Source organism: Eulemur rufifrons, chromosome 6 (genome assembly GCF_041146395.1).
Source record: "Eulemur rufifrons isolate Redbay chromosome 6, OSU_ERuf_1, whole genome shotgun sequence".
Taxonomy (NCBI): domain Eukaryota; kingdom Metazoa; phylum Chordata; class Mammalia; order Primates; family Lemuridae; genus Eulemur; species Eulemur rufifrons.
The window spans coordinates 43,252,166-43,279,252 of NC_090988.1; the positions used below are offsets into that span (position 1 = coordinate 43,252,166).

Sequence of the window (27,087 nt, forward strand, 5' to 3'; positions counted from 1 at the left end):
TGTATAGAGATGTCAAGTCTGCATCTTAATGCTTTATATATAGTTAAAGAAACTTTATAGTTAGAAACATTTACTGTTCTCACTTATGTTTATTTAAAGTGATGTAAATTGGAGTCAGCCAGGTGAAAAGAAGTTAACTGGAGGATCTAATTGGCAACCAAAGGTTGCACCAACAACTGCTTGGAATGCTGCAACAATGGTGAGTTGGAAAAGCTCCTCATATACTAACACATGAATAATTTAGTTAAATGTGTAATGTGAAAACATTTTTTAAAGTGATAGGCATAAACAGAAAGATTATTACTGAGTTTCAGAAGTATGAGTAATTTGTATTTCTCTCTTTGAGACAGAGTCTTGCTCTGTTGCCCTTGCTCTGATGCCATGGCATCAGCCTAGCTCACAGCAACCTCAAACTCCTGGGCTCAAGCAATCCTTCTGCCTCAGCCTCCCAAGTAGTTGGGACTACAGGCATGCGCCACCATGCCCAGCTAATTTTTTGTATATATTTTTAGTTGTCTGGCTAATTTCTTTCTGTTTTTAGTAGAGACGAGGTCTCGCTCTTGCTCAGCCTGGTCTTGAACGCCTGACCTCAAGCAATCCTCCTGCCTCGGCCTCCCAGAATGCTAGGATTACAGGCGTGAGCCACCGCGCCTGGCCTGTATTTCTCTTAACGGTAGCTGGTTGACTATATTAGCCAGGTAGATTTTAGTAGCTAAACATGTATTTAAGGGTTGCTTTGTGCTAGGCATCATTTAATAAATAATAATGTGATTTCATTTTGGGTAATCCTTGTATTAACCCTGTGTGTTAGCAACTATTATTATTCCCATTTTACAGATGAGGAAATGGAGGCACAGAGTTATTAAGTAATGTGCCCAAGGTTACAAAGTTTTTAAGTGAGTAGGAAGATTTTTAGAGCCCAGGCAGGCTAATCCACAGAGCGTATGCTCTTAGTTACTATACTACTGGTCTCAAATTTATTACTTACTTGTCTAAAACATAAAATCTTTAATTTTCTTCTGATATCACTATTGGTGAAGAAATTTATACTTGGTTTTGTTAATATTGTCTTATAATTTATACAGTTGATTCTCATTATTTGTGGCAGTTAAGTACTTAAAGTCACCCCTAACACTGAACTAGTGAACACTGAACTATTACTAGGGGAAATACGTACATATATACACATATCTCATATCTCATATACATTATAATTTTAAATCCTATTTTTAAAAACATCTCTGGAAGATTGTATTTTCTTTATTTTACAAAAGAAAAAATAAGGTTCAGAAGTGTTAAAGGACTTGCCTGAGGCTATCCCACTAACTGGTGCCTTGCTAGCCCTGTCCAACTGGCCCCAGAGCCAGAGCTTCTTGCAGTACGATGGACCGCCCCTTACCTTCTTCATCTTCTGGTCTGGTATGAGAGCTGAAACAAGGCAGAATGTCACCTGTTCTACCTCAGCTGGAAATGAGCTGCATTGGCTGAATCAGATTTTTGCCACTCTACACATATACAGGAATGACCTGGAAAGTACAAGTATTTATTTGGGGGTTGCAAATTTTAGCAGTTGGGTGAATTTACAAATACAAAATCCATGAATGACAAGTAGTAACTGTATTTGCCAATTAAGTAGTTAGCATCTATTACTGAAGAGGTTCTAGTAATGTTTTTAATTACTATAAGCTACGAATAGGCCCAAAGTAGCTTTCGGTCCTTGGCCAGCTGATATTTTAACAATCCAACAAGTCTCTCTCAGTCAGAGAAAACACCTACTTGTGAAAAAATTTGGAACATGCATTTTTCTAACAGTGGGTCAGTAGCAGTGTTTTGATTACACAGGCTGCATATTATAGCCTTCCTATTGTTGTTAGAGACCCCCATTGTCCTTGGTATAGCCACTTCCATAGCATTGTCCAGATTCCCTTGGGTTAATCGTATGTTAAAATTAGTAAGGCTGAACTAAAAATAGTATGTTGATAACATTTTGTGAGTTTTATTAGCTTCAGACTTCATAAATGGGAAATAATATTGAAATTTAGCTACTTTTTTAAGGCAGTAATTTTTCACAGATAGTGGTTATCACTAATAATAAAACATGTTTAGGTATTTATGTGCACGCACGCACATACGCACTATCTGAAGCCTGTAAACAGTGCTCTCTGGGAGAGTTTGAGCTCGTGTCATCCCAGTTTTAAAAATAAAACTATGTGATTGTTTTTCCCCAAGTGCAAAGCAGTTGAAAAGCAGATTTAAACTAAAATCCAGGTCCGGCGCGGTGGTTCACGCCTGTAATCCTAGCACTCTGGGAGGCCGAGATGGGAGGATTGTTTGAGTTCAGGAGTGTGAGACCAGCCTCAGCAAGAGTGAGACCCCCGTCTCTACTAAAAATAGAAAGAAATTAGCTGGGCAACTAAAAATATATAGAAAAAATTAGCTGGGCATGGTGGTGCATGCCTGTAGTCTCAGCTACTCAGAAGGCTGAGGCAGAAGGATTGGTTGAGCCCAGGAGTTTGAGGTTGCTGTGAGCTAGGCTGACACCACGGCACTCTAGCCCGGGCAACAGAGTGAGATCTTGTCTCAAAAATAAATAAATAAATAAATAAATAAACTGAAATCCATCCCTTCTGACTCTGAAACCAGTGTTTTTCCCACTATGCAGAGTGGGATGGAAAGTTTAGGCTAGTAGATTTTATGTTCTCAGATGTGAATTACACATTGATAATGTATAGGGAATAATATAAATACAAATGCTAATATTAAAATACAATGAATATTTTCTTTATTTTCTTATATTTAGTATTAATCTATATAAAATATTAGAAGTTTGTAGATAGCACTTGACTTAATATTGACTAAAATGTAACAGATATCTAACCATGTAGAAATTTGTATGTAAATTGATAAGATAGCAGTAATCTATGGTGCTGTGCTATGTATGGTAATATGTATCATCTCTTGAGGGTTTTGTTAAAATACTTGTATTTTATAGAGTTTCTTTTTAATAGCTAACATTTGGGGCTGATGATGTGATTCACTACTTAAGATAAACTACTGCTTTTGACATTTCTTTACATTTCTAACCTTTTTATTAATCCTTAAACACTGTCAAGGTTTTTAAAATTTTTTTAGTGTAACAAATTTATTGGAATTCTATTAAAATATATGTTGTACTACAAATTCGTTTAATTAATGCTTGATTTTTTTTCTTGTGGTAGACCTCTGATGCAATCCTGTTTATGGGATGCACCGAATTTTGCACTGTTGACACTACTGATTCATTTTATATTTTAATGATATTTGTAATCAATGAACTATTTTGTATGTAAAGAGATGAAGCCAAAGGACTAAATTTCCCTTCTCAACCTTGATAGTGTTTTAGTATAGATGTTCTTTCATTAGATACTGAAAATACAAGGGATTTTAGGTAGTTAGTGAGTGTACATGTGAACTAAAATGCTCTCTGTGTATTTTCTGTTGTGTAAGTACTTGTTCTAATCCAGTGTTATTGCATTATGTAATTGTTCTCCCTGGGAAAAACAGAATGGCATGCATTTTCCACAATACGTAAGTGACCAAAAACTAGCCTTTTTGCAATAAATTGGCATGCTATTAACCACTGCTGTAGCAGAATCTCATAACCTTTCAGCTATTACTTGTTTTCACATTCAGATTTTCAATGTGCAGAAATTCTTCCTAGCATCTACTGATTTCATGGGTGTGTTGCAGAATCGATTCTGATGGTGGCATGGGAAATACCAACTTTTTTTCCTTGCTTAATATTCTGCCATTTGCTGCCAGATGGCTGGGTGTCTGTGTGTGTATCTGTGCTGCCACTGTGCACTTGATGACTTCTGAATGAAGGGAAATGTTGATTGTGGTAATGTTTAAAGTAACAACTGCATGAAATCTTACAGGCTTCTGCTGTACTTGGCAGTTTGTCTACTGCTCTTGCAGATCTTGATTTTTAAGTAGGGGGAGACCAATAAGCCCTATAGACTCACCCAAATGCTAAACTTTTAACTGTTCACTTTAGTGTTATTTTTTAAAAGTTTTGCTTCATTTAACTTCTCCATGCATATGTTCAAATTGCCATATAATTTCAAATTATTTTATGTTTCAGCAGTGTTATTGGTCTTTCACCTGTATTCAGTTTCAGTTTTCATTATGAGAAACACAGGCTTAAAGATTGACTGTTCCTCTTAAATAATTTTGAGAATAAATTAGAAAGAAAGCCAACATACATACACTTTATGTAAGAACTATGGTTCATAGAAATAGTCATACTCAATAGTGATTTTGAATCCATTGGGGTTCTTTGAAAAGAGTGAAAGATGTCCTTAGAAACTATTTTTTGGAAGATCAGGTTATTAATTGATTAGAGAACTTTAATGTTTTTTCTTTGAGTGCTAAAGAAATGAAGTACCTAGGAAAACATTTAGGAATACTTTTTCTGGGTAAACATTTTTTTATGATAGTGATAGACTTTAAATTTTAGAACTTTAAATAATTTTTTAAATATAGGGATTTTTAAAGCTGTAAAAGCACGTTGAAATCTTAGATCGTTGTATCTAAGTGGTATTTTTTTGTCTAATAAGTCTGCTTTTCTGCTAATGTCATGACACTTTTTCATTGAGCATTAATTGACACAGTTATTAATGATCACAAGTGTCACTTAATCACAGCTGTCCTAGCAATTCTTTTTAGTAGAACTACTGCTATTAATTCCTTGAACTCACTTGACACAGGAGTTTTACTTCTTTGTTTGTTTTTCCTTTCACCATGTCAGGCACCCCCCGTAATGGCCTATCCTGCTACTACACCAACAGGCATGATAGGATATGGAATTGTAAGTATTTTTCCAGATACAACTTTTAGAAAAAAGATTGATTCATATTTAACATGCTTTTATTACAGACTTAACCTAGAAAAGAATTTTCTGCATAACCCCTAGCCCTAGTGCCTAACATAGTAAACCGTAGCATAGGTTTCATAAGTATTTTTAGAATAATCATTATATAAGAGATATTATTCATTAATATTCTAGTATTACTTATTTTTATCCTCATAACTTTGCTAGGCATTTTATATTTTAATTACACACTCACGGAAACATTAATGTTAACTCTAAATCTTTGTTGTTGTGACCTTGTATTAAATACTAATGAGGTCTTATAACCTTGATATTGTAGGGGAAGGGAGGAGTTAACATTTCTTGAATTGTATAGGAGTAAATTTATCTGGTAAAGGCCAGAGAAATTGTTCTATGACAGTGGTTGTTACAGTGCAAAAGCAGTCTTTTAGCCTTTTAAGCTTGCCCACAATGCATATTCTAGACTAGTCTTACTCTCCCAACTCTTTCAATATATAGACTTGCTTAGATAAGAAATGAAGGTAGTAGCTTCAACCCACTGGTATATATTTGATGAACTGTTTCTGGTAGAAGGTACCACTATGTCCCTTATTGCTTCTGTGGCTGCCCTACTATTTCTTTATGTATATGATACGGAAATAGCTCCTTTCATACATGTGGAGAAATTCCACAGCTTCTGTATTGTTGGTCATTGCATTAAAACGTCTGCACAAAAACTCAGGCCATAAAGTTCCAGATGCAAACAATGGTCTACTTGAAAGGTTAAATAGAACTCCTTGAAAGATACAATTTTAGAGCATTGCATTTTAACCAAAATAATATAGTTGTCTTTATGTGCATTCTTTTCACACTGGGTATTGTCACTTACTATGTTAATTTCATACTTTGGAGTGGTAGTTTTTAAAGAAACAGATATTTGGTTGAGATTCTATTTTCAGTTACTCAAGAATGAATAAGCCCATTCTTGATTCTCCTTAAAAATACCTGAAATAAAATGAAAGAACTATAGAGAGTAAACCGTTCTTCAAAGAATAAACTGTCTTCACTTGTGATCACTTGCATAATGGCATAAGAACTTGTTTTGATATACAAAGGCAATTTACTTAGAAATGTCTTAGCAGTTAATGCATGTAGTCTTAAGATTTCTCTATGTGTAAACCTGACAAATTTGGAAATTTTGGAAGTTTTTTGGGCTAAACCATTTTGTCTGTTGTACTACAGTAGTTTAAGTGTTGCAGCTTATTGAAGAGAAAAAGTTAGGCTCTGTTACCACCTTTTAAAAATGAGCATATTAAAGACTTCCCATACCAAAATATACTCTTAAAAGTTTATAGCTGTTCTTATTTGCATTTAGAGGAAGCTTCCCTTTCAGTCAAAGCAAAGATACTAGGACCTTTCATTCCTGTTATTCCTGTTTACTTAGTCATAATAAGGAATATGCAAGTCAGTATCCTTTAACTTGATACTCTTCTATTTTTTAGCCTCCTCAAATGGGAAGTGTACCTGTAATGACACAACCAACCTTAATATACAGCCAGCCTGTTATGAGACCACCAAACCCCTTTGGTCCTGTATCGGGAGCACAGGTATTACATGCTACATGTAACTATTGTAATGTGCTTGATTTGGAAGGGATATAATACTTAAAAACTCTTACACGATTGGAGAAACAAGTTATTAGCATTTCCCCCCTTCATCATAGATGCTACTTGCATCGCATCTTTCTCATATAAGAGCTTTTAGGAATATTGATTAATTGGTAGGAAAGGACAAGTAGATTACAAATATTAAAGATGGAAAATTCTTGATAACTTATAGTTGGTGGCTCCAGAGGATGATTTTTCTGAGGTTAAGGAACCTCTCCCTTCATGATTCTGAAATGCTATCCTTTGTGAACCCTCAAAACCATTAACTCAGACTTTCAGATCCTTGGCTAATGACTTAAATGATGCTACAACAAGGGTGTTGCCCTTTAGATGTTTGTAAAACTCTTGGCAAGTCTCCAGAAAGTTTTGGATGCTATGTTTTCATTAGATAACTTTCTACCACTGAAGATTGTATTCAAAAACAAACCAAAAAAGGGCAAAAAACTTTGAAGTGTCATGTCGTCTTAAATTCTTTAAATGAGAGACTTCCCTCTTCAGATGTTTCTAAGGCTCCCTCTCCCAGTTCCGGAAAATTCACCCTACATACTCGATTTTTGTTTTTATTTCATTATTGTTGGCTTTAGAGGAAGCTGCATTTTTTTTTTTAAGCTTTTACTTGTTATGGTTAGGAAAGAAATAGGAAATTCCTTTGTTATTTACCTCTCTGGTGGCATACTGTGAGATCAGACCCTTGTGAAATCACAGGATGGCTTATCTTTCTGTGTCTGACTCTGCTCATACTGTTAACAGTTAGAAATAGTTGATTACATGCAATTATTAAAGCACCTTCCTTTTCTTAAATGGTTTGCAATACCGACTAATTGCCTCCTGTGTTTAATGCTTATTTGAAAACATTTGAGTGAGCATTTGGTAATGGATTTGTTATTCCTTTTCCACTTGAGTGTCTGTGTAGTAGTCCCCCCTTTTCCTTAGGGGATATGTTCCAAGACCCCCAGTGTATGCTTGAAACCATGGATAGCACTGAACCCTATGTATATACACACACATACATACACTATGTTTTTTTCCTAGACATACATACTTACAATAAAGTTTAATTTATAAACTAGGCACAGTAAGAGATTAACAGCAACTAATAATAAAATAGAACAGTTATAACCTCCTTCTCCTTCCCTCCTTTTTCTCTCAAAATATCATATTGTACTGTACTCACCTATTTTTCAGACCGCAGTTGACTGCAAGTAACTGAAACCACGAAAAGCAAAACCACAGATAAGAAGGGACTACTGTATTTCATGGACTTAGTGAAGCATAGGAGATCCTTTCATTTTTCAGCCTTTTTGAGTATTGAAATCATTTAATAAATTGACATTTCTATTGGTTGAGAGTGAGTAATGAATTTAGTTCTGATTAAGAGGTAAAATCCATGTTGGTTGCAAGTCAAACATTTGCCCACATGCCTGGTTTTTTTTTTTTTTTTGGAGACAGGGTGTCTCACTGTTACCCCAGCTAGAGTGCACTAGCGCCATTATAACTCACTACAACCTCCAACTCCTGGGTTCAAGCAATCTTTCTTCCTCAGCCTCCTGAGTAGTTGGGACTACAGGGACATGCCACCATGCCTGGCTAATTTTTCTATTTTTTTGTAGAGACAGGGGTCTCGCTCTTGCTCAGGCTGGTCTCAAACTACTGACCTTAAGGGATCCTCCCACCTCGGCCTCCCAGAGTGCTAGGATTACAGGCATGAGCCACCTCACCTGGACTGCACATGCCTCTTTTTCTTTTTTTTTTTTTTGGTCCACGTTAAAGTGACATTTTCTTCCTGCTCTTTAATCAGTTAAGTATTTACAATGACTGTAGCTTAGGGTTAGGGTAATTGACATAGTCATTACTTTTATAAGTCAGTTACTTTTTATGCATTTGTTTTTATAAAATGGATTATGGATATTTACAGCCCTCTTTCTCTTCTGTCTTTTACCAGCAATAGTTCTGATTATTGGTATAACTTGCTAAAGAAAAGTAGATTTTGATACTACCTTCAAGAAGTATACTGATGATTTCCCTATCGATGTAGATGTTTTCTTGAGATTATACAATTATAAATCTTCCTCATGTTCTTTTTTTGTTATTCATACTTTTAACTTCAGATATATATCATTTATTTTTTAAAATTAATTTGGTTTTCTGCTGTAAAGGACTAAGCAATAAGAACCTAAATGCATAAGTAAATATATTTAAAAAAAAAAAAAAAACACCAGCTATAGTCCAGGGCTAAAGGAACCACTGACTACAGAAGTTTTTTTCCTAATGTGTACTTAAACCCTTCACCCAGTCTGCATCTTGTTTTGCAGGCTTCTGTCAGAATATATTGCTACCTTAATCTTGAATACCAATGGACAGTTTCCAAGTACTTTCACATACATTAATTTCCCCAATTCCCAAAATAATCTTTAAGGTAAATAAGTCTTCTGTCACCATCACATTTTTTAGATGATGACTGAGACTTGGAAAGATTCTTCCACCATGTAAGTGGAGAAATGCAATTTATTCCCAGGTATCCCTGATTCCTGGTCCAGTGCTAATTTGTCTGTCTCTTTGCTAGTGGAACTAAGCCCTCATGGCCACTATAGGAGCACTGTCTGCTTTTGTCAGCATTGAACCACTCTGTAAATTCCTTGTGTTTTTCTGCTGGATTATAAACCACGTTTAAATATTCAGGATGTAACTACTATAGCTGTCAAGAGCATCCTCTATAGTTTGGGGTAAAACTTTCAACCTTGAAACATTATATATGAGTTTTTCTCTTTTAAAAAAAAAAGTTTTAAAAATCTTAGTAATAAGTCTGGGCACAGTGGCTCATGCCTGTAATCCTAGCACTCTGGGAGGCTGAGGCGGGAGGGTTGCTTGAGCTCAGGAGTTGGAGACCAGCCTGAACAAGAGGGAGACCCCTCTCTACTGAAAATAGAAAAATTAGCCAGGCATCATGGTACGTACCTATAGTCCCAGCTATTTGGGAGGCTTCTGCAGGAGGATCACTGGAGCCCAGGAGTTTTGAGGTTGCAGTGAGCTAGGATGACACCACTGCATTCTAGCCAGGGTGTCAGAGGGAGACTTTCTCTCTCTAAAAAAAAAAAATTCTTCACAAAAATCTATCTTTAAAAAAATTTCTGGCCCCTCAGCAGCTACTCTCTTAACCCAGGTTTTATATCTTGTTGCCTTCTAAAATCCACATAACCCTTTCATTGAAACACTAAAAATGTGCAAGAATTATCATGTGCATGAAAAGAAACAGTGACTGAAATGCCTTTTCCTATAATAATTACTTTATGCCAGAAGAGAAGTGAATGAAAACATTAGGGTACTAAGTTTCTTGTTGAGAGATAAAATTTGAAGTGAGTACTTAATTCTAAATATTACTTACTGGAAAAGTAAATGAAGGAAGCAAATTGGTAACTAGAAAAAGAAAATCAGCTGGCAAGGAAATAGCTCAAAGAAGTTTTGGTCTCTTCATATAGTCCTTTGAATCATTTAAGAGTCAGAATCGTAAATCTTTTAATGTTACTTTTAATTCCTTTTTTCCTTTGTTCTTTATGTATCTAATCACAAAGTCCCACTACTTGTTCCTCTGCTATTAGGTCCTTCTCCTTGTGTTCTACAGCCTTTATCCAGGTTGGAACCTCTTTATTCACACTTGTTTTGCAACAGTGGCTCATGTTTTTTGCCTCTCTGATTTAATCCTTTACATATACTGGAATAATCTTCTGTAGACAATCTTTGTAACATGTTATCTCTGTACTCAAACATCTAAGGAGGTGAATCTAATGAACATTTAAAACATGCTCTTAGCTTCCCTCCATCTTAAAACTACGTCATGAAGTCTTCCTACTTTTAAGAGTAACAATGAGTGAACAGAATATTTAGGTTCTTCAGTTCCTATGCTTTATAATTCTCCATAACTATCCAGTGTTCTGCTGTTATTTGTCTTTTCCAAAAGTCCTTCAACTGCTATGAAGTGGATTTACTCTTTTCCCATTCTTCAGTCATCTCGTGTCCCTTTCAAGTCCTTACGAGATCTGGAATTTCTTTATCCTGCACTATTTTTCTTTATAGACCTTATGACTACCTGGCATCCATCTATCCAGACAATCTAGCAAGAGACTTCTTTACTAAACTGTAAGCTTCGTGAAGGCAGGCTTCTGTGTGGCATGTTTACTTACGTGTCCCTGGTTCCTAGAACAGTGCCTGACATGTAATAATTTTTAGACATTATTTGTCAAACGAATGAATCTCGTTAAAAACTACCTTTTTCATCACATAATTTACTCTGCGCCTCTTTAATCTGTCATTTCACTTATAACCATTGTAATAATTTATAGCAGTATTCAAAATTGGTTTGATTTGTGGGCTAACATTTATTGTAAGCTGAAATATTAGATGGCTCACCTAAGTATCGAAGACACATGACTTTATGATTATTTTTAATAATTTAAAAACTAAACTGTTTATCTTTGAAGTAGATGACATTTTTCTCATGCTTTAATGTTAAATGGTCCTTAGCCAGTCTCTTGGGTTAATTTTGTCCACACAATGTTAACTATAACCAAAATAATTTTTCTTTTACGTTTTAATTGTTCTTTCGGTGTTTTGTTCTCTTTTTTCCAATTGGATTTAAAATTCCTTGAGAACAGAGACCATCTCTTTGTACATTGAAGTAAATGGTAATTTAAATGAAAAATGAAATTTCATGAAAATGGAATCTTATAATCAAGTCTCAGTTCTACACCTATTGCCAAAAATCTTTCCTTGTTCCTTGAAATATTTCTTTTGGGAGCCATTACTCACCTAGGGCATAACTTGTTGCTCCTGGTCTCTTGCCTGATTACTTTTAAGCCACATTAATAATTTTGACAGTACCCCAGCCCTCCCAGATACGTTTATCATGTTGCCATTTAGTGAGACATTACAAACTGTGTTGCATGTTCTCCTTTATATCTAGGTTACTCCAAGTGCTACATTAGTGCTTGCTTATGAGACAGCAGTTAATACCTTCCAGATGGCTGTTAGCTCAGACTTTGTATTGTTCTTTAGGAAACTATCATTATAGGTTTTAGTAGACTACACTGTAGTTTTGAAATTATGCCCTCCTATACACATACCCTGTTCTCTCTCCATTGTTCTTGCTACATTGTTGTTCTGTATTTTTTTTTTTTTTTTAGATATTTTCATGGCATTGTTAAAGATGTGCATTATGTTCTGTTTCATGCGTAACTTGGCTGTTTTTAATGTGTTCTATATTAGTGCATCCTCCTAGATGTTTCATGGAAAATGAAATGCTAGGTCCCTCTAGTTTTTACTTTTCTGTGCTTCCTCACAGTCTGACTGTTTGTTTGTTTGTTTGATTGTTACAGATTGCTAGAGTGTCTGGTTAGTAACTTAGGGGGAATGGGGACTCTTAGACTTTCTCTTACTAGTACTTTATAAAATAAATATAAAATATTTTGAATGGAGGATTGCCAATTTTGTTTATGGAGGAGATGGCTAAAGATGCAAAATGGCTGCTATATTTTTGTTTGCAGTGTCCAATTTTAAGTAACTCTGACACCAGTTAAGTGTCTGAAAGGAAACAATGGCTGGTTGTGAGTGCTTTTTACCCTTCTAAATGGGAGCACTGTTGGCTTTAGATATTGGAATAATTTAAGTCTTACCAAAAAATGGCCCTTTTAATGACTTTCTCGTATTTAAGAACTAATGGCTCTTTGCTTTTAGGCTTAGTTTTTTTTTTGTTTTTTTTTAACTTTCTTGGTGTGCTAATTGTGGGTATTGGCATTGCCTCTTCTGTCAGCTGATCTGCCCAGCTGGATTTCTGTGAAGAAGGCCTTCTGCCTGGACAGCAGTGTGTTGTGTTCATTCATCCTTGTCATGAGGGAATTTACTTTGAGAATTGGGATTTAGTACTAAAGGTGAGAAAGCTGGTTCTGTAGCACCCAGTCCATGCCTGAAAAAGTCAGAACAAAAATGCAAGAAGTCCTATCTGCTGACCTTCATTGTTAATAAGATAACCTGGAGAATAAGAGCTTACTTACTAGGTTTTTGCTGGGGACATTATTTCTAAAAGGTGGGAATCTAATTTTTGTCTTAATAAGTAAAACAAAGTATTCTTAAAATCTTGGGTGACTGTGAAGTTCTACAGAATCTTCATGGTACACATTAATGACCGTGTACAACACTGTGTATATAGAAAGCACAGGAATGTATTGACTATTTAACATTTACTAGAAAAGTCCCTTTTTAAAAAGTATTTCTCTACTCTCACTTTAACTTTTCCTGTAAGTTAAATATAGCCATAAATTCTAACAGAGTTGAAATAATTGGGTTAGCAGAGTTTCGAGAGGAAAAAACACTAGCCTTGGAGTCAGCAGATCTGCATTAGAGTCTATACTAGTTTCCCAGGGCTGCCATAAAAAAATACCACAAACTTGATGGCTTACAACAGAAATTTATTCCCTCTTACTTCTGGAGGTTGGAAGTTGAAATCAAGGTGTTGGCAGAGCAGTGCTTCCTCAGAATCCTCTAGAACAGGATCCTTCCTTCCTTCTTCCAGCTTTTGGTATCCCCAATCATTCTAGGGTTTGCAGCTGTGGCTCTTTAATCTGACAGTGCAAGGCATTCTCTTTGTTTGTCTCTGCCTTCATGTGGCCTCTTCTTATGAGGACACTAGTCATCGGATTAGGGCCACACTAATGACCTCATCTTAACTTGATTACATCTACAAAGACCCTATTTCCAAATAAGATCACATTCATAGGCATCAGGGGTTAGAACTTCAATATATCTTTTTGGGGGGATACAATTCATCAGAGTCTCAACTTGATTTCTCACTAACCATGTGTTTGAGAGAAAAATTGTCTATGTAACTTTGAGCCTCAGTTCCCTTATCTGTAAAATTGTGATATTGCTTTGTGTACTTTATAGGTTTGCTGTAAGGATCAAATGAAAATATTTGAAATTGATTTAGGAAAATAGAGGTTTGTTGTATTTTTTATTGATGATTATAAGGAACATTTTTTGTTTTTAAAAGAAAATTTAACAAGGTTGCCTTATTTTCAGAAATTGTCCCTAGTCCCTGATGTCCTTATTTTCCACTTCTAATTTATTATAATTCTATATTTCTTTCCATGCATTATAGTTTTTCTTGATTTGTAGTTCACTTTTTGAAATCTTAATTATGACTCATTGTTATTTGACAGCTGACAGCATCTTTTAAAATTATGAACCTGTCTTAGACATTTTTAGTGAAAGCCCACTATATAAATCAGGAAAAAGCAGGTAGCCTCAAGATTGCACATGAAACATAGTTTAGAGGTTGTTTTTTTTTTTTTTTACCAAGCAAAAGTGTCATGTTTCTAATAAATGGCAAATCAGTGATACATTTTAGATACACTTAATTTTTATTTTATGTTATAGTACCAGTTGACATAAACCTTAGCTTTTTCATTTTCTTTGCTTTTTGAGGGATCACAGATTGAAATCTATGTGAATCAGCAAAAAACATTTGATTCAGATAAGCTGAGCCAGTTTTTATGATTTCCATCCATCAAATGGAACGTTAAAAGGACTTCTTTTATCCTTGGAAGCATTCCTTATATATGGAAGATGTTTATTTTGAGCTCAGGTCATTTAATAATATTTCTTCCTATGAATTTAGGAAATCTTGTGATCTTTTCCTCTAATTTGGTTCTCTTTAATTCTTTGTCAATTTAGGTTGCCATGATTCTAATGAGATGACTTAAGATGCCATTTTTGAATAACAGATACATTGCTTCTATGCTAACATTTTTAAGTTATTGTAGACTCTAGCAGTAGTCTTCAGTGTTAGAGAGGTTCAGATACCTTCACCATACCTTCAAAGAGAAATGCTCTGAGGTCACTGCGGCATCCCCTAAAACCAGATGGGTAGTGTTTTGAAGGTATAGGGTTAATGTTGGCATAACTTTGTGATGTTACTGGTGGGCAGAAGCCCAAGATGACGTGTAAGTTTCAGTTATTAATGGCATCACACTCAACCTAAACTACAGACCCTTTACATGTATACAATAGAGAAATCCTTTCTTTTACCCATATCTCACAGAGACAGCTAAGGAATAGCATTATCTTTAATATAAAATAAATGAAATGCAGCACTGTATGTTTATATCCCTGTGCAGCTGGATTCAGATATACCACTAGTGGCCTGGCTGTGTTCTAAACATTATTCAAAAACAACTTATTGCTCTGTGACTCAGTTTTATGGCTAATGTCATTATGGAATCCTATTGAGTAGTGCTGTGGTCTCTAAATGTTTTGATTGCACAGCAGGATTAAGAAAATATGATTTCAGCATTGTCTTGGTTTATAATGAACAGAAATTTATTGGCTTACAGTTCTGGAGGCTGGGAAATCCAATGTCATGGCACTGGCACCTGGCAAGGGCCTTTTTGCAGCATCATAACATGGCAGAAGGCATGGCGGGGGTGGGTAGAACCAGAATGGGCTAACCCACTCCCTTGGTAAGGACCTAAACACCTCTTAAAGGTCCCACATATTAATACTGTGTACAATGGCAACTAAATTTCAACATGAGTTTTGGAGGGGACAAACATTCAGACTGTAGCAAGCATGTGCCCTCAATGTGTGTATGTTTATATATTATATTCATAATATTCCTACAATATATTAGGTACATTAAAAAACCACCATGTACATTAAAAATATAAATTTTTAAAATTAAGAGAGAAGTTCTAATAATTGGTTCTTAACATCCCATTTTGGAGACCGTTTTTACATGGAGCTTGTTTAATCACCAAAAGGCATTTTAATTTAATGCATTTTGGAATGCTTACAATGTGTAAGTCACTGCTAGTTTCTGAACAACAGACAGGTAAAATATGTTTTCTGCACCTGAGGATCCTAAAAGTTGAGTATAATATGGAAGCACAAGTGACTGGTTGATGATAGAATGAGAGCCCTTGTAAGAGAGACAAAGAATGCTGAGAGCACAGCAGAAGAGCAAGAGCAACACAGATTCAATGACATTTGAGCTGGGCCTCTTATAAGGATAGATGAACATTTAATAATAGGTGGTAGGGAAGGTTGAACTAATATTTGAGCTACTTAATACATGCCAGGCAACATGCTGGGTATTTATGTTCATTTAATCCTCAAAACAGTCATAAAGAGGGGGATACAGGTATTGGGCCTAGGTATTCTGGACCCCATTTTATAAGAGAGCCAGGATTAGATTCAGTTCCATCTTTCTACAAAATCTTGCCCTGTCATTCCAGGCAAAGAAAGTACACCCATTTTTCTCTTAGGATGTTGACTTTGCTTCTCCAGTGAAGACAAAATGAGTCTGTACAGCATTGTTACTTGCTGTAGAGATGCATTCTATTATATGCAATGTTATTTTTCAGTCATCCAGGCTTTGAAAAATTAAAATGTAAAGATGTAGCAAAATTGCTTCTCTAAGAATTTTAAGTACAACTAATGATACATGTCAGAAGCTTTTCCCTAAATATCCAATCTTTTGTTTTCTCATAAGTTTTTAATTTCACTAGCCTCACTTTCTGAGACTGCTGCAAATTATTTTCTTGTTCTAACCTGAAATTTTCCTTCTTTGGTATTAAGCAGGAGTATAATGAAAGAGTAACCATTTTTGTTTTATGATGTTTAGTCTGTTGATAGAATTTTTAAAAATTTCTTTACTCTAGGTATGTTTGTCTTTTATTAAAGTTATTAATAACTTATGATTTCTCTCCTCTGTTTTTACTATATGAAACACACTCTACTAGGCTGGGCATGGTGGTTCATGCCTGTATTCCCAGAGCTTTGAGAGGCCAAGGTGGGAGGGTCACTTGAGGCCAGGAGTTTGAGACCAGCCTGGGCAACACAGTGAGACCCTCTGTCTACAAAAATTTTTTTCTTAAATTTTTACCCAAAAGAAAAAACAAACAAACAAAAAGCCTCACACTACACAACCAAAAAAATCTTTGCTCTGGAGATAAACATTAGAATTTTTTTTTCATTTCAACTTTTTTGAAGGAAAGGTGGAAGGATTTCAACTAAGAGTTACCATCATCAGTTACTTGCAAATTTTAGTATTTTTGTTTATATGCTGCTCTTCTCAATATTTCATTTTCTTATAAATGAGAAAAGAAGACTAAGTAAGTATATCTGGACTGGACCAGTAAGACTGACCAGTTTGTTCACAAGATATCTTCTGTTGTGATATAGATCACTTTGATTTGAACAAACTGATAGGTGTAGTAGGTTTTTTTTAAGCACTGTGGGAATTTTTGGATAGATAATATTATAAACGGAGTAAAGGCTATTTTTTGCTTTTGTTTTAATTTGTTTTAGATTTCTAGTGATGACGTACTTTTAGTAGGATTTGACTTGAATGATCATGATTTGTCTTGGGCTGGCTTGTGAAATTTGGTGATTTTGTGATAAATGTTCATAGTTTCTTTTTTTACCTTTAAAAATTTTTTTATCCTCTAGTACTTTAACCTTGCCTTTTTCTGTTCCTCAGCAGTCTTATATCATGTTCTTTAATTTATTCACAGAAATTATAAGTAGAGGAGGGTCAGCTCTTACTGTTTGGGGTGATTTCTGAGACTTTTAAAATCCTGCCGCTTTTCACTTGCCAGGATTCCATTGCCCCTTCATGCTTTTTTGTTCATGCGGATTTTCTTGAGCAGTAATTGGGCTACTACAGCATAATTCCTTTCCTTCTTTTTTCCTATTTACTCTCTGGGCTTACTACGTCCTCATCAGTGCATGGTGTATGCCTTGGTGCAGGTGCTGGGAAGCGGGGGGACCAGATGGTCAGGAGCTGCGGAGTGTGCCAATCCTTGGAGCTGTGCAACCAGCCAGATCAGCCTGTGCTGGCTGCACTTTCATCTGTTTGATATGGATATTGATGATAAGAAACTTATTCCAGGGATATTGTCTTATTTTCTCATTAGTGGCATCTATCATGTTTTAATTTGGCTATATATTTATAGATATAAGACGTGTATATATTTTACCAATTTAAGAGACTTGTAGAAGTTTTAGTTAAAAACTGGCACTTTTTTCTCAAGGAAAATTGATCCTTTTCAACATCATAAGCCTCTGGGATTTCTCTAGCAGTACGCTCACATATTGAGAAGTATAGAAGTGTCTCTTTTGTCTGTATTCTTCGGGGGCATTTTCCTTTGGGACTGTCAGGTCTTCAGACTGCTACCCTCATGAAAACATGAGATTTAAGAAGACATTTTAGTGTGGGGCTCTCATAGGAAATTTGAGATTTTGGTTGCAACCTTATCTGCAGTAAGCAGAGTTTGTTCTAACTTCAAGTGAAAGAGTAAATCTGCTTTGGAGAAAAACCCAGTTAATCTTGTTGATAAATGTGGATGTCGGGCTCTCTCTAGCTCAGTGACTCATGATCACTTTACTTGAAATCAGTCTGTTTCTGAATCGTTATCTGTTGTTAGGCTGAAGGGGGAGACAGAAGGGCATCTTTCCAATAAAGTTACCTTGATCTGTCTCTGCATGGTTGATATTTGAAACCTCAAGACTGGGCATGCTACCTTGTCCTCCTGTCTGTAGCCACCTGTGTGATTCCACCATCTTTCCCGTTGCCTCTTCCCATTGTCTTTGAACATTTATTTCTGAGAACAAGATATGGATTAGGAAAACTGCTCAACCACTAGCATAGCTGATGGTGATTTCTAAACCTGTAAGCTGATCTTGGCGTTCAGAACAACAAATTGCATATAGTGGTAATGTAATATTTGCTGAAGCTCATTGGCTACTCATTCTCTGTAGTGCTTTTCTTAAAAGAAATAAAGAGATAAAAAGAAATAAGATCACTTTGGACCAGCAAAGACCGATTTTGCAGTTTGAAATCCTTCATAGGATTTGAGTATGAATTGAAACTATTTTCATTTAGTCAACTTTGATTTAATACTTAATTGAACATCCCTAAAAGGACAGCACATTTTTACAACAGCCCTGTGTTTGCATGTTCTACAGTTTTATCCAGAGGGAGAAAAAGAGTTAAAAGTTTATTCCAAAGTAAAATGCCTCATGTTGTGTTTGAAATACTTGGTGAAGGAGATACATGTATGAAAATCAACATCTTGGTTCTTTGGGAGCTGTCTTTCTTTGGGAGAACATTAAAGATATATTACTGAGTTCAGTGGTCAACCTGCCTTACGCTGTATTCAAATTAAATGATAGCAGATTCTAAAAACCAAGCAAATATATTCAAACAGGAAGCAGGATCAAAGATCTTAAGTATTCCCCATATTCAGAGCAGTATGTGGACAGTTACAATAGGTGACCTAAGGTCCCTTTCACCTCCCACAGTGCATCAGCTGGGATGTGTCCAGATAAACAAGCAGGGGGACAGCTCCATATTTGGAAGGGAAAAAAAAAAAGGTGTGTGAGTTGAGGACAGGACTTTCCACCCCTTATGAAGAAGGAAGGAAAGAATATTGCAGCTAGATGTGTGTTGGGTCTGGACTGAGGTCACAATTTGCACAGCTTTGGACAGATAGCCGAAACACATGAAACCATCTTTCCTCCATTTAAAAAAAAAAAACACATAATTATGTGTCCCCTCCTCGATAATCCCCTCACCCTCCATGCACACACATTAAAAAAGTCTTAACCAAGGGTCAGCTTATATCGACCTTTTTGGGTAAAAGACTTTATTCCTTTGGAATTTCAGAAACAAGAATTTGTTTTCTGAAAACCACATACCATTGGATACCTTTTGATTTGACATGTGACTAAAACTTTTGTTTTAACAATTCCATTTTCTACAAAGGCTGCCTTTATTAAAGATAACAAAACAAAAACCACTTCTTCTTTCATACATTTTCTGCTTTCATGTTCTGTCATTCTGAGATCTTTTTTTCTTTCCCTCTCTCTGTCTTCTTTCCCCCCAGCTGTCGGCAGCATCCAGCCCCTCCAGTCACAGTCCTCACAGAGCTTCAGGAAAGGACCCTTTTGCAGAGCTCTCTTTGGAGGATTTCTTATAAATCACTTTAGGTATTGCTGCTTGTTGGGGGAGATGGGGACTTAAATACTTTTTAAAAAATTACCAAACATTAAGCACAATTCACTCTTCTCCTTCTTTGTTTCTTTAAGGGACTCTGGGTTCCCTCTCCTCCACCTCATCAACCCCCATCTCATCCTCCTCCTCCTCCTCCTCCTCCTCTCTTCTTTATGTGAAGAATAAAAATAGGTCAAGATAGGACATAAGGAAGAACAACTTTTGGAAAATATCTTTTACATAATTATTTAACTTAATTTCATCCACTGCTCATAACAAATGGATGAGATTGAACACCACCCTTAAAAACTAAGTGTTTTAGTCAATCTTAAAATAATTGTAGAGAACTACGCAGTATTACCCATTGCATGTAGAGCGTGATTAGGAGCCTCTTTAGTTTTAGTATAATGGCCAGTATTAGTTGTGAAAAATACATTTCAACAGTTCTTTAAAGGGCTATATTTTTATGTATGCCTTTTCACTTAAAAACAGTAACTTTTAAAAAAGCTTGCTTTTTAATTAAGGGCCAGTGAATACTTAAGCCCTTTCAATTAGGATTCTGCCTCTGTTTGCTAGAAGACAGTGTAAAGTATAATTTCTTCTTGGTGCTCTAGCCCTCAGTTCAGATAGACCTTCTAGATCTTTAGGAGTTTTACTCTTGTGATTTGACAAGTTTGTATTAGCACATCTACTCCAGTAATAAGTCTTTCGATGGGCAGTTTAAGGGAAATCATGAGTTGAAGTGTCTTTGAGTAAACAGTGACACCCTATTGAAAACCATTTCTTTATAGATCATTCAGATTTTGGTTTATATTAGTAAAGAAAAGACTTAGTATAATATTATAGTTACCTGTATTATCTCTAGTTTTATGTCATTTGGAAATAATACTTTAAGTTTTGTTTTCCCAAATGAGGTTTTACATGGAATATTTACACTTTATGGAGAGATTTTTCCAAACTTACCATGGAAAAATAGGTCACTGATCTTCCTTCTTTCCCTCACCCACACACTACCCCTCTGTTTTTAGTAATTAGAAAGATATTTGGAAGTCCCTAAAGCTATGCTTCAAATATTGAGCCTCTGGCATATGATAAGCTGATAATACTGACTTTGTTTTATAATCATGGTTTGTGATAAGCATGCTGTGATCACTTCTGGGCCAATTAAGCAGTAAAGGTCACAAAGCATTTTTAATTGGAGAAGACATCCTACAGTGCAATGAATTAATTTACACACTTGTTATTTTTTTTCAGATACAGTTTATGTAACTAGATGGAAGAGAATGGAATTATTCCAAAAAGACAAGTGCTCAAATGGCGAATCCTTACTTCCAGCAAAATCCGAACTGCTGTCTGTTAAACTCTCTTCTTCCATTAGAATGCTACAGTAACTCAGTGAAGGCCCATGAAGGAAATTGGGACTAGTTTATAGGAGAACGTATCAATACAGTTTATAAAGCCAAGAATTGCCATGATTTAAGACTAAGACCTGTCTTTTTGGTGACTAACCCTTCAGTTCTCTCAACTCCTGTTAATTCCCATAATCAGTAACCTACCAAGAAAAGCCCTTATTTGGAAAGTGTGAAATTTGTATTTGGAAAAGCTGCCTGGAGAGAAGAGTTGTGTCCTTTACTATAATTCAACAGGACTCTTTGGGGGATCAAAATCATAATTATGTATTATCCTTTTTTTCTCCAGTCCTCACAGGTCTAGAAATGGTAACTGAAATTAACTTTTCTTTTTAAAAAAATTTATATTCAGTTTGCAGTAGACATTCCTTAAGTATTTGTATTTATTTATGATTATCAATTTTACGTAACATTAATATTGTATCGAACCTCCTTATGAAAATGAGTATGGATGTACACAGTATGTTTGATTTTTATCCACAAGAATGAATCAGATTCAGAATGCTTTTCTCAGCTGACATACAGAGCACTAAATATTTTAAGGCAAGTCCATAGGTCTGAATCTCTTAAGAATTCTCAGTCTCTGTGGGATTTAGGGAAGCATTATATAAATGCATTAATCCTTATAGTCAATTCTGTGCCTAGGATTTTGCCAGGGAACAGTTCACTGACTAGGAAAAGCACTACATTTTAAATTCAGCATTAGTGCATTGGGAAGGATCTTTACTGCTTTGTGCTTGGCATGTCATTACTTTCCATTTGACATTAGGGCCTTTCCAAAATGAATGTGAGGAATTGCTTTCACTTCAAGACTTTCCTTCTTTTCAGTAAAACTCTAGGAGGTGTTACCGGGGGAGGGACGGGGGACAAAATCCTTGAACCTTTTATTTGGCTCGTGCCATGTTATGATCATGTACCTTTTAAATAAGGGGAAATAGTATCTTTAAAGTTAATGCCTAGCCAAGAGTTTAGTAAACGAAGAATTAAACTGCACTGTTGATCGGTGCTTTGTGTAAATACATCTTAACATTTGGGTTGAGAGGGGCCTTAAGAAGGACAGTTCATTGTAGGAAAGCAATTCTGTACATGAGTTTAAGCATACTTGTTGCATTGTCTCTGCAGATTCTATTTTTGTTTACAATATTAAAATGTATGTTAGCAAAATGGGTGGATTTTCAAATAAAATGCAGCTTCCACAAAATTTTTTGTGGTATTATGGTCTGAGGTGCATTTATTTTCTTTTTCCTTTTTTCTTTTTATCATCAGTATCATCATTCTTTCCTAATAAAAGTACACCCAGATGATTATATTTACTGATTTAATAAAATGTAAGATTTATTTCTGTTGTATATAAATTTTTAAAAAGATTTATCTTTGCATTTTTTTGTTGCCTTCTAGACTCTTATTGATAAGCTGAACTACATTAAAATTGTTCACTTCAGTCTTTTGATCAGATGCCTTTAATCAGATAAGTTTAAGGGGAGAAAAGGCTTTGGAGTTTGACATATTGGTGCATATGATTATGTCTGCCAAAGAAACCTTTGATTGTATCCTGTTGCCCACTGAATAGTAAATAGGTGGGATTCAGAGTACATGATAAAGGAATTAAAAGCTTTACATTGATAAGTGACTGCATAATATTTGCCATGGTTGGAAAAAATATATAGGCTTTAGCCAGTATGTTTTGTTAAGTTTACCAGTTTTCAAGTTTCACTATTAAACCATTTTCATATAAACTGGGAAATTATACTTTTATAAGTTACCTCCCTTAACATCACAAATTTTGGATTTGTCTCTTCTGGTGTTTGAGGTGGTGTTATATTTAAGGTTTGTGGCTTGTTTCGTTCCTATTACCTTTATTTCTTTTTTAAGTATGTTTCAGTATGTGAAGTGCTTCATAACCATTTCCATTTAATTATTCAAACAGCTTTTGGGCTATGTTGGATAGATAGTGATCCACATTTTTCCCACTTTACAGAGAGGAATCAGGAACCACCAAAGAAGGAACTTGCCCCCATCAATTAAGCTAATAGGTGGAGGAGCCAAGTCTTCGGTTTCATGGTCCATTGTTCTCTCTGTGACCTGCTGTCGTTAAATCAAATATATAAACTGAAATGGAGATTTTTTTTTTCCCCTCTGTAGTCTAGACTGATGGCCACTCCTTATTCCCAGGTGGTCTTTTATGAAATACATTTCCTGCCTCTTCCAGCCCTGATTACCAGAGGTCATTGACAACTGAAGAATGCAAACACATAACAGTAACTAATCAAAATATAACAAATCGGCTGTTGAATGCATAACTACATCAGGTTATAAACTCATACATGCCCATACCATTTTATTATACTACCCAGTTTAGCAATTTGATAGTGGCTGCAGAGACAAATATTATAAGATGATTAACTGAGAGCAACTGTAGCTGTCCCAAATTATTTTTAAAATTAATTTTTTGCTTTTGATTTAACATCTCATTAGCATTCAGCATTTTAAGAAAGACCATCCCTTTCTTAACCAGTGACTATGAGAGTCCATATTTAGGAAGAGGCCTTATGTTAGACTAGGAATCTTTTGCTTCTCTACAAGCCAACAAAACATGATTCCTGGAAAACAGGCCTTTATGGGATGTTTTTCCCTGAACTAAAAATAATTTCAAGGCTCTTCTCTTGTTTCTCATCATCCACAAACATGTTTCCAAACTCTGAGAATTCAGAGTACAGATGCAAATGCTTATTCTACAAAATTCCATAGAATAAAACAAAATCTATCCATTCAGGGTGAGTGTGGCTCCTGTGTGCTAGTAGTGACTGAGTCACAGAGTGTGTGGAGAGACCACAGTGCTCAGCCAGATGAATTTACACTCGCCTTCCAGAAAAGAGGTTTCACAGCTTCCATCAGTGACCTCTGCAACCAGCTTAGATCTTGGTTCTGCCAAACTTCTGTGGGGTCTGTGACTAGCCCTTCTGGAATTCTGCTGTCTGAATAGCCTCTGAAAAGAAAGGCTACAGTTGATCATTTTTCACTCAGTCTTTCACAGAAAACCTCAAACTGATCTCTTGCTACTATTAAGAGGTAATATTCTATTAAGTCTCTAGCTAGTATTTCTAGTCTAATTTTAGCATGAGCACTTAGTAAATGTCTCATTTGTTAATGTAATATGCAGATGTAGTTCTTATGTTGTGTGACACTGTCCACATTGTCCAAAGTTGTGTAAAGTTCTTTCTCTGGTATTTGTTTTGGGGCAGATGTAACTAGTGAGGCAGAGATTAAACTGATTTTAGGCTGACAACTAGGAGAGAAATGTGGGCTTAGGAAGGTTTTATGGAAACTTTGTTTCCTGATAAGCTGTTGTTCAAAACAGCTTTTTTATTTTATCTGCAACAACAGCTAATTTAAAGTTGGATTTGAAATAAAAATTACATGAGATTTTCCTTGAGAGCTAACCTTGTCCTGTTTGAGCCTCCCTAGTCAGGTACCCTACCTGTCTCTCTTGAGTATGGGGCACTTGGCAGCTGTCCTAGGCTCCTAATAAACAAACATTGAGTTACCATGCTCCTGACTGGGACCGTGGGGAAGAAAATACCAGAAGTAAGCAGTCCCTGACTCCAGGATGTCCAGGAAGCTTGATTTCCTTAGCCTTTCAAGCATCAAGTACACCACACTGGCACTGCCAGCTAGCCCAGTGGCCATCTTAAAAGGCACAAAATGAAATTTGCAACTTTCTGATCGTTGTTGTCCTGAAGTAGGGTAGGAATGCAAATGTTCTCCACTTTCATTTAATTACTTATTGAAGGTAGGCTTCAAGGGCCTGAAGGAGACAGAGGCACTGCCACAGAAGGGAAAAGACCCAGTGAAGAGCCCAAGAAGCCTGGCAAGCTGGCCTGAGGTAGGTGCAAGGACCACTGCTGCGCTCACTGCTTGGTGTTTGTAACAGTTGTCACTAGAAGCTAATCTTTTACAACTGTGCCGATGTGCAGAACTTAAGATTACTCATGGACAGAATATACATTGTGGGTCCAGAATAGAAATGAAGGAATGAGGAGGGTTCCTTATAAAGGAACTTCATCTTACGAAGGTACAATAAATTAAACTGGTAGGATACTGGCCTGAAAGAAATAGTAAGCCTAATAACTGACAGATGTTTAAATATGCGATAGAATAGCATTTCCAAAGAGTAAGATTAAGGTAAAAAGAAAAGATGGACTAGTTAATAAGCCAATTTACCAGCACCAAATACCTATTTGTGAAAAGGGCAAGGGGGATTCCTTCCAAAACAAACCACGATAAATTCCAAATGGATTAAAGAGTGCAAATGTAAGAAATTTATAAAGAGTAAGAAAATTAGACGACTATATAGCTACAGTCAAATAGGAAAAGGGGAGAAGTATGATAAAAACAGTTTATCAAAGAAGAAATACTAATGCTCAATGAAAAAAGTTCATCTTCAGTAGTAACTAAAAAATTCAAATAAAAACAACAATGGTGCTTTCCTGGTGTAAAGCAGTTCTGCTTGCTTTTATTATTTTTATTTATTGTTTGTTTTTGAGATGGGGTCTCACTCTGTCACCCAGGCTAGAGTGCAGTGGCATCATCATAGCTCACTGCAATCTCAAACTCCTGGGCTCAAGCGATCCTCCTACCTCAGCCCAAATAGCTGGGACTGCAGGCACATATCACAACACCTGGCTAAGTTTTCTATTTTTAGTAGAGACAGGGTCTCACTCTTACTCAGGCTGGTCTCGAACTCCTGGTCTCACTGGGTGCTTTTATATGTATATATTCATTTAATCAAGTCTATCAAGGAGGCACCATTGTTATACCTGTTTTATAGGATGAGGAAATAGATTCAGAGAATAAATCACATGATCAGCCTGAACTTATATGGTCTACTCCTAACCACTGCTGTATACTGGAGTATAGAATGCCATTTTGCTTATCAAATAGCATGTGTGTATGTGTCAGTATGGGCTAGAGTGCATAGAATCTGATTACTTATCTAAGGTTGAGGTGAATATAAACCAGTATGGCCTTTTTGTATGGAAATTGGCCATAATCAGAAGCCTTGAGAGTTCATACCTTTAACCCAATAATTCTTGTAGGTTATTAAATATGAAATGTCTGATTTTCTTAAGTACTAAGTTTGACAGTAGATATCTCTGACATTTCACTTTGACACTTCTTATTTTTTATTGTGAAGGTACATCCTCAGTCTTTCAAACACAAATTTTGACTTGTGATTATCTTTCAAAAATTTTTTAGAGCAAATTTTTGTGAAACCATGGATAAGTCAAAAATTCATGTTATTTTTGAGTATGACTTCTGTCTCGGAACCAATGCTGTGCAGACAGCTCAAAATATCAATGAAGTGTTTGGGAAGGGTGTGGCTAATGAACGCACAGCATGGTGGTTTGAGAAGTTCCATTCTGGTGATTTTAATCTCGAAAGTGAGCCAAGTGGGTGACCTGAGACCAAGGTAGATAATGATGAGCTCAAAGCTGTAGTGGAAACAAATCCATCACAACGTATGGGTGAATTAGTTCGACGTTACTATTCCAACAATATTGGACTGTTTGAAACAAATCAGCAAGGTAAAGAAGCTGGATAGATAGGTTCCACATGAATTAAGCGAGCATCAGAAGAGAAATTGTCTCTAAGCTTGCCTTTCTTTGCTGTCATGACAAAGGTGAACCTTTTCTACACCGTATTGTTATGTGTGATGAAAAATAGATCATTTTTGACAATCTCAAGCATTTGACACAATGGTTGGATAAAGATGAAGTGCCAAAACACAGTCCAAAACCGAGTATCCATTAAAAAAAGCTAACGGTGTCTGCTTGGTGGTCCAGCACTGGTATTATCCACTACAACTTCATGAAACCTGGTCAGTTACAGCGGATGTCTACTGCAACTAATTGGAAGAAATGATGAGGATGCTTGCAACTAAGCAGCCAAGATTGGTCAATAGACCAGGTCAGTCCTCTTGCAAGACAATGCTTGATCACATGTCACCCAAACAACACTGCTGAAACTACAGAGGCTGGTCTTGGAAACTCTTTGTCATCCACCGTACTCACCAGACCTTGCACCAACTGACTACCGCTTCTTCCGTGCTTTGGACCA

General features: G+C 36.0%; 1 protein-coding gene across 14 annotated transcripts in view; it reads left to right on the forward strand.

The window, feature by feature from the left end:
• The window catches only part of PICALM (phosphatidylinositol binding clathrin assembly protein), a 98,441-nt gene extending 75,735 nt beyond the window's left edge, over positions 1-22,706 (forward strand). For 4 of the 14 annotated variants that reach the window (XM_069470972.1, XM_069470959.1, XM_069470966.1 and 1 more), the window contains 5 exons: positions 100-199; positions 3,544-3,567; positions 4,790-4,849; positions 6,355-6,459; positions 19,455-19,572. In XM_069470972.1, coding sequence (XP_069327073.1) covers positions 100-199; positions 3,544-3,567; positions 4,790-4,849; positions 6,355-6,459; positions 19,455-19,547 — 382 coding nt within the window. In that variant the 3' untranslated portion in view covers positions 19,548-19,572. Of the gene's footprint in view, positions 1-99; positions 200-3,543; positions 3,568-4,789; positions 4,850-6,354; positions 6,460-19,454; positions 19,573-20,815 lie in introns of those variants that run through there. The other 10 variants (XM_069470960.1, XM_069470961.1, XM_069470969.1 and 7 more) reach the window with 5 other exon arrangements.
• Positions 22,707-27,087: the final 4,381 nt, after the last annotated feature.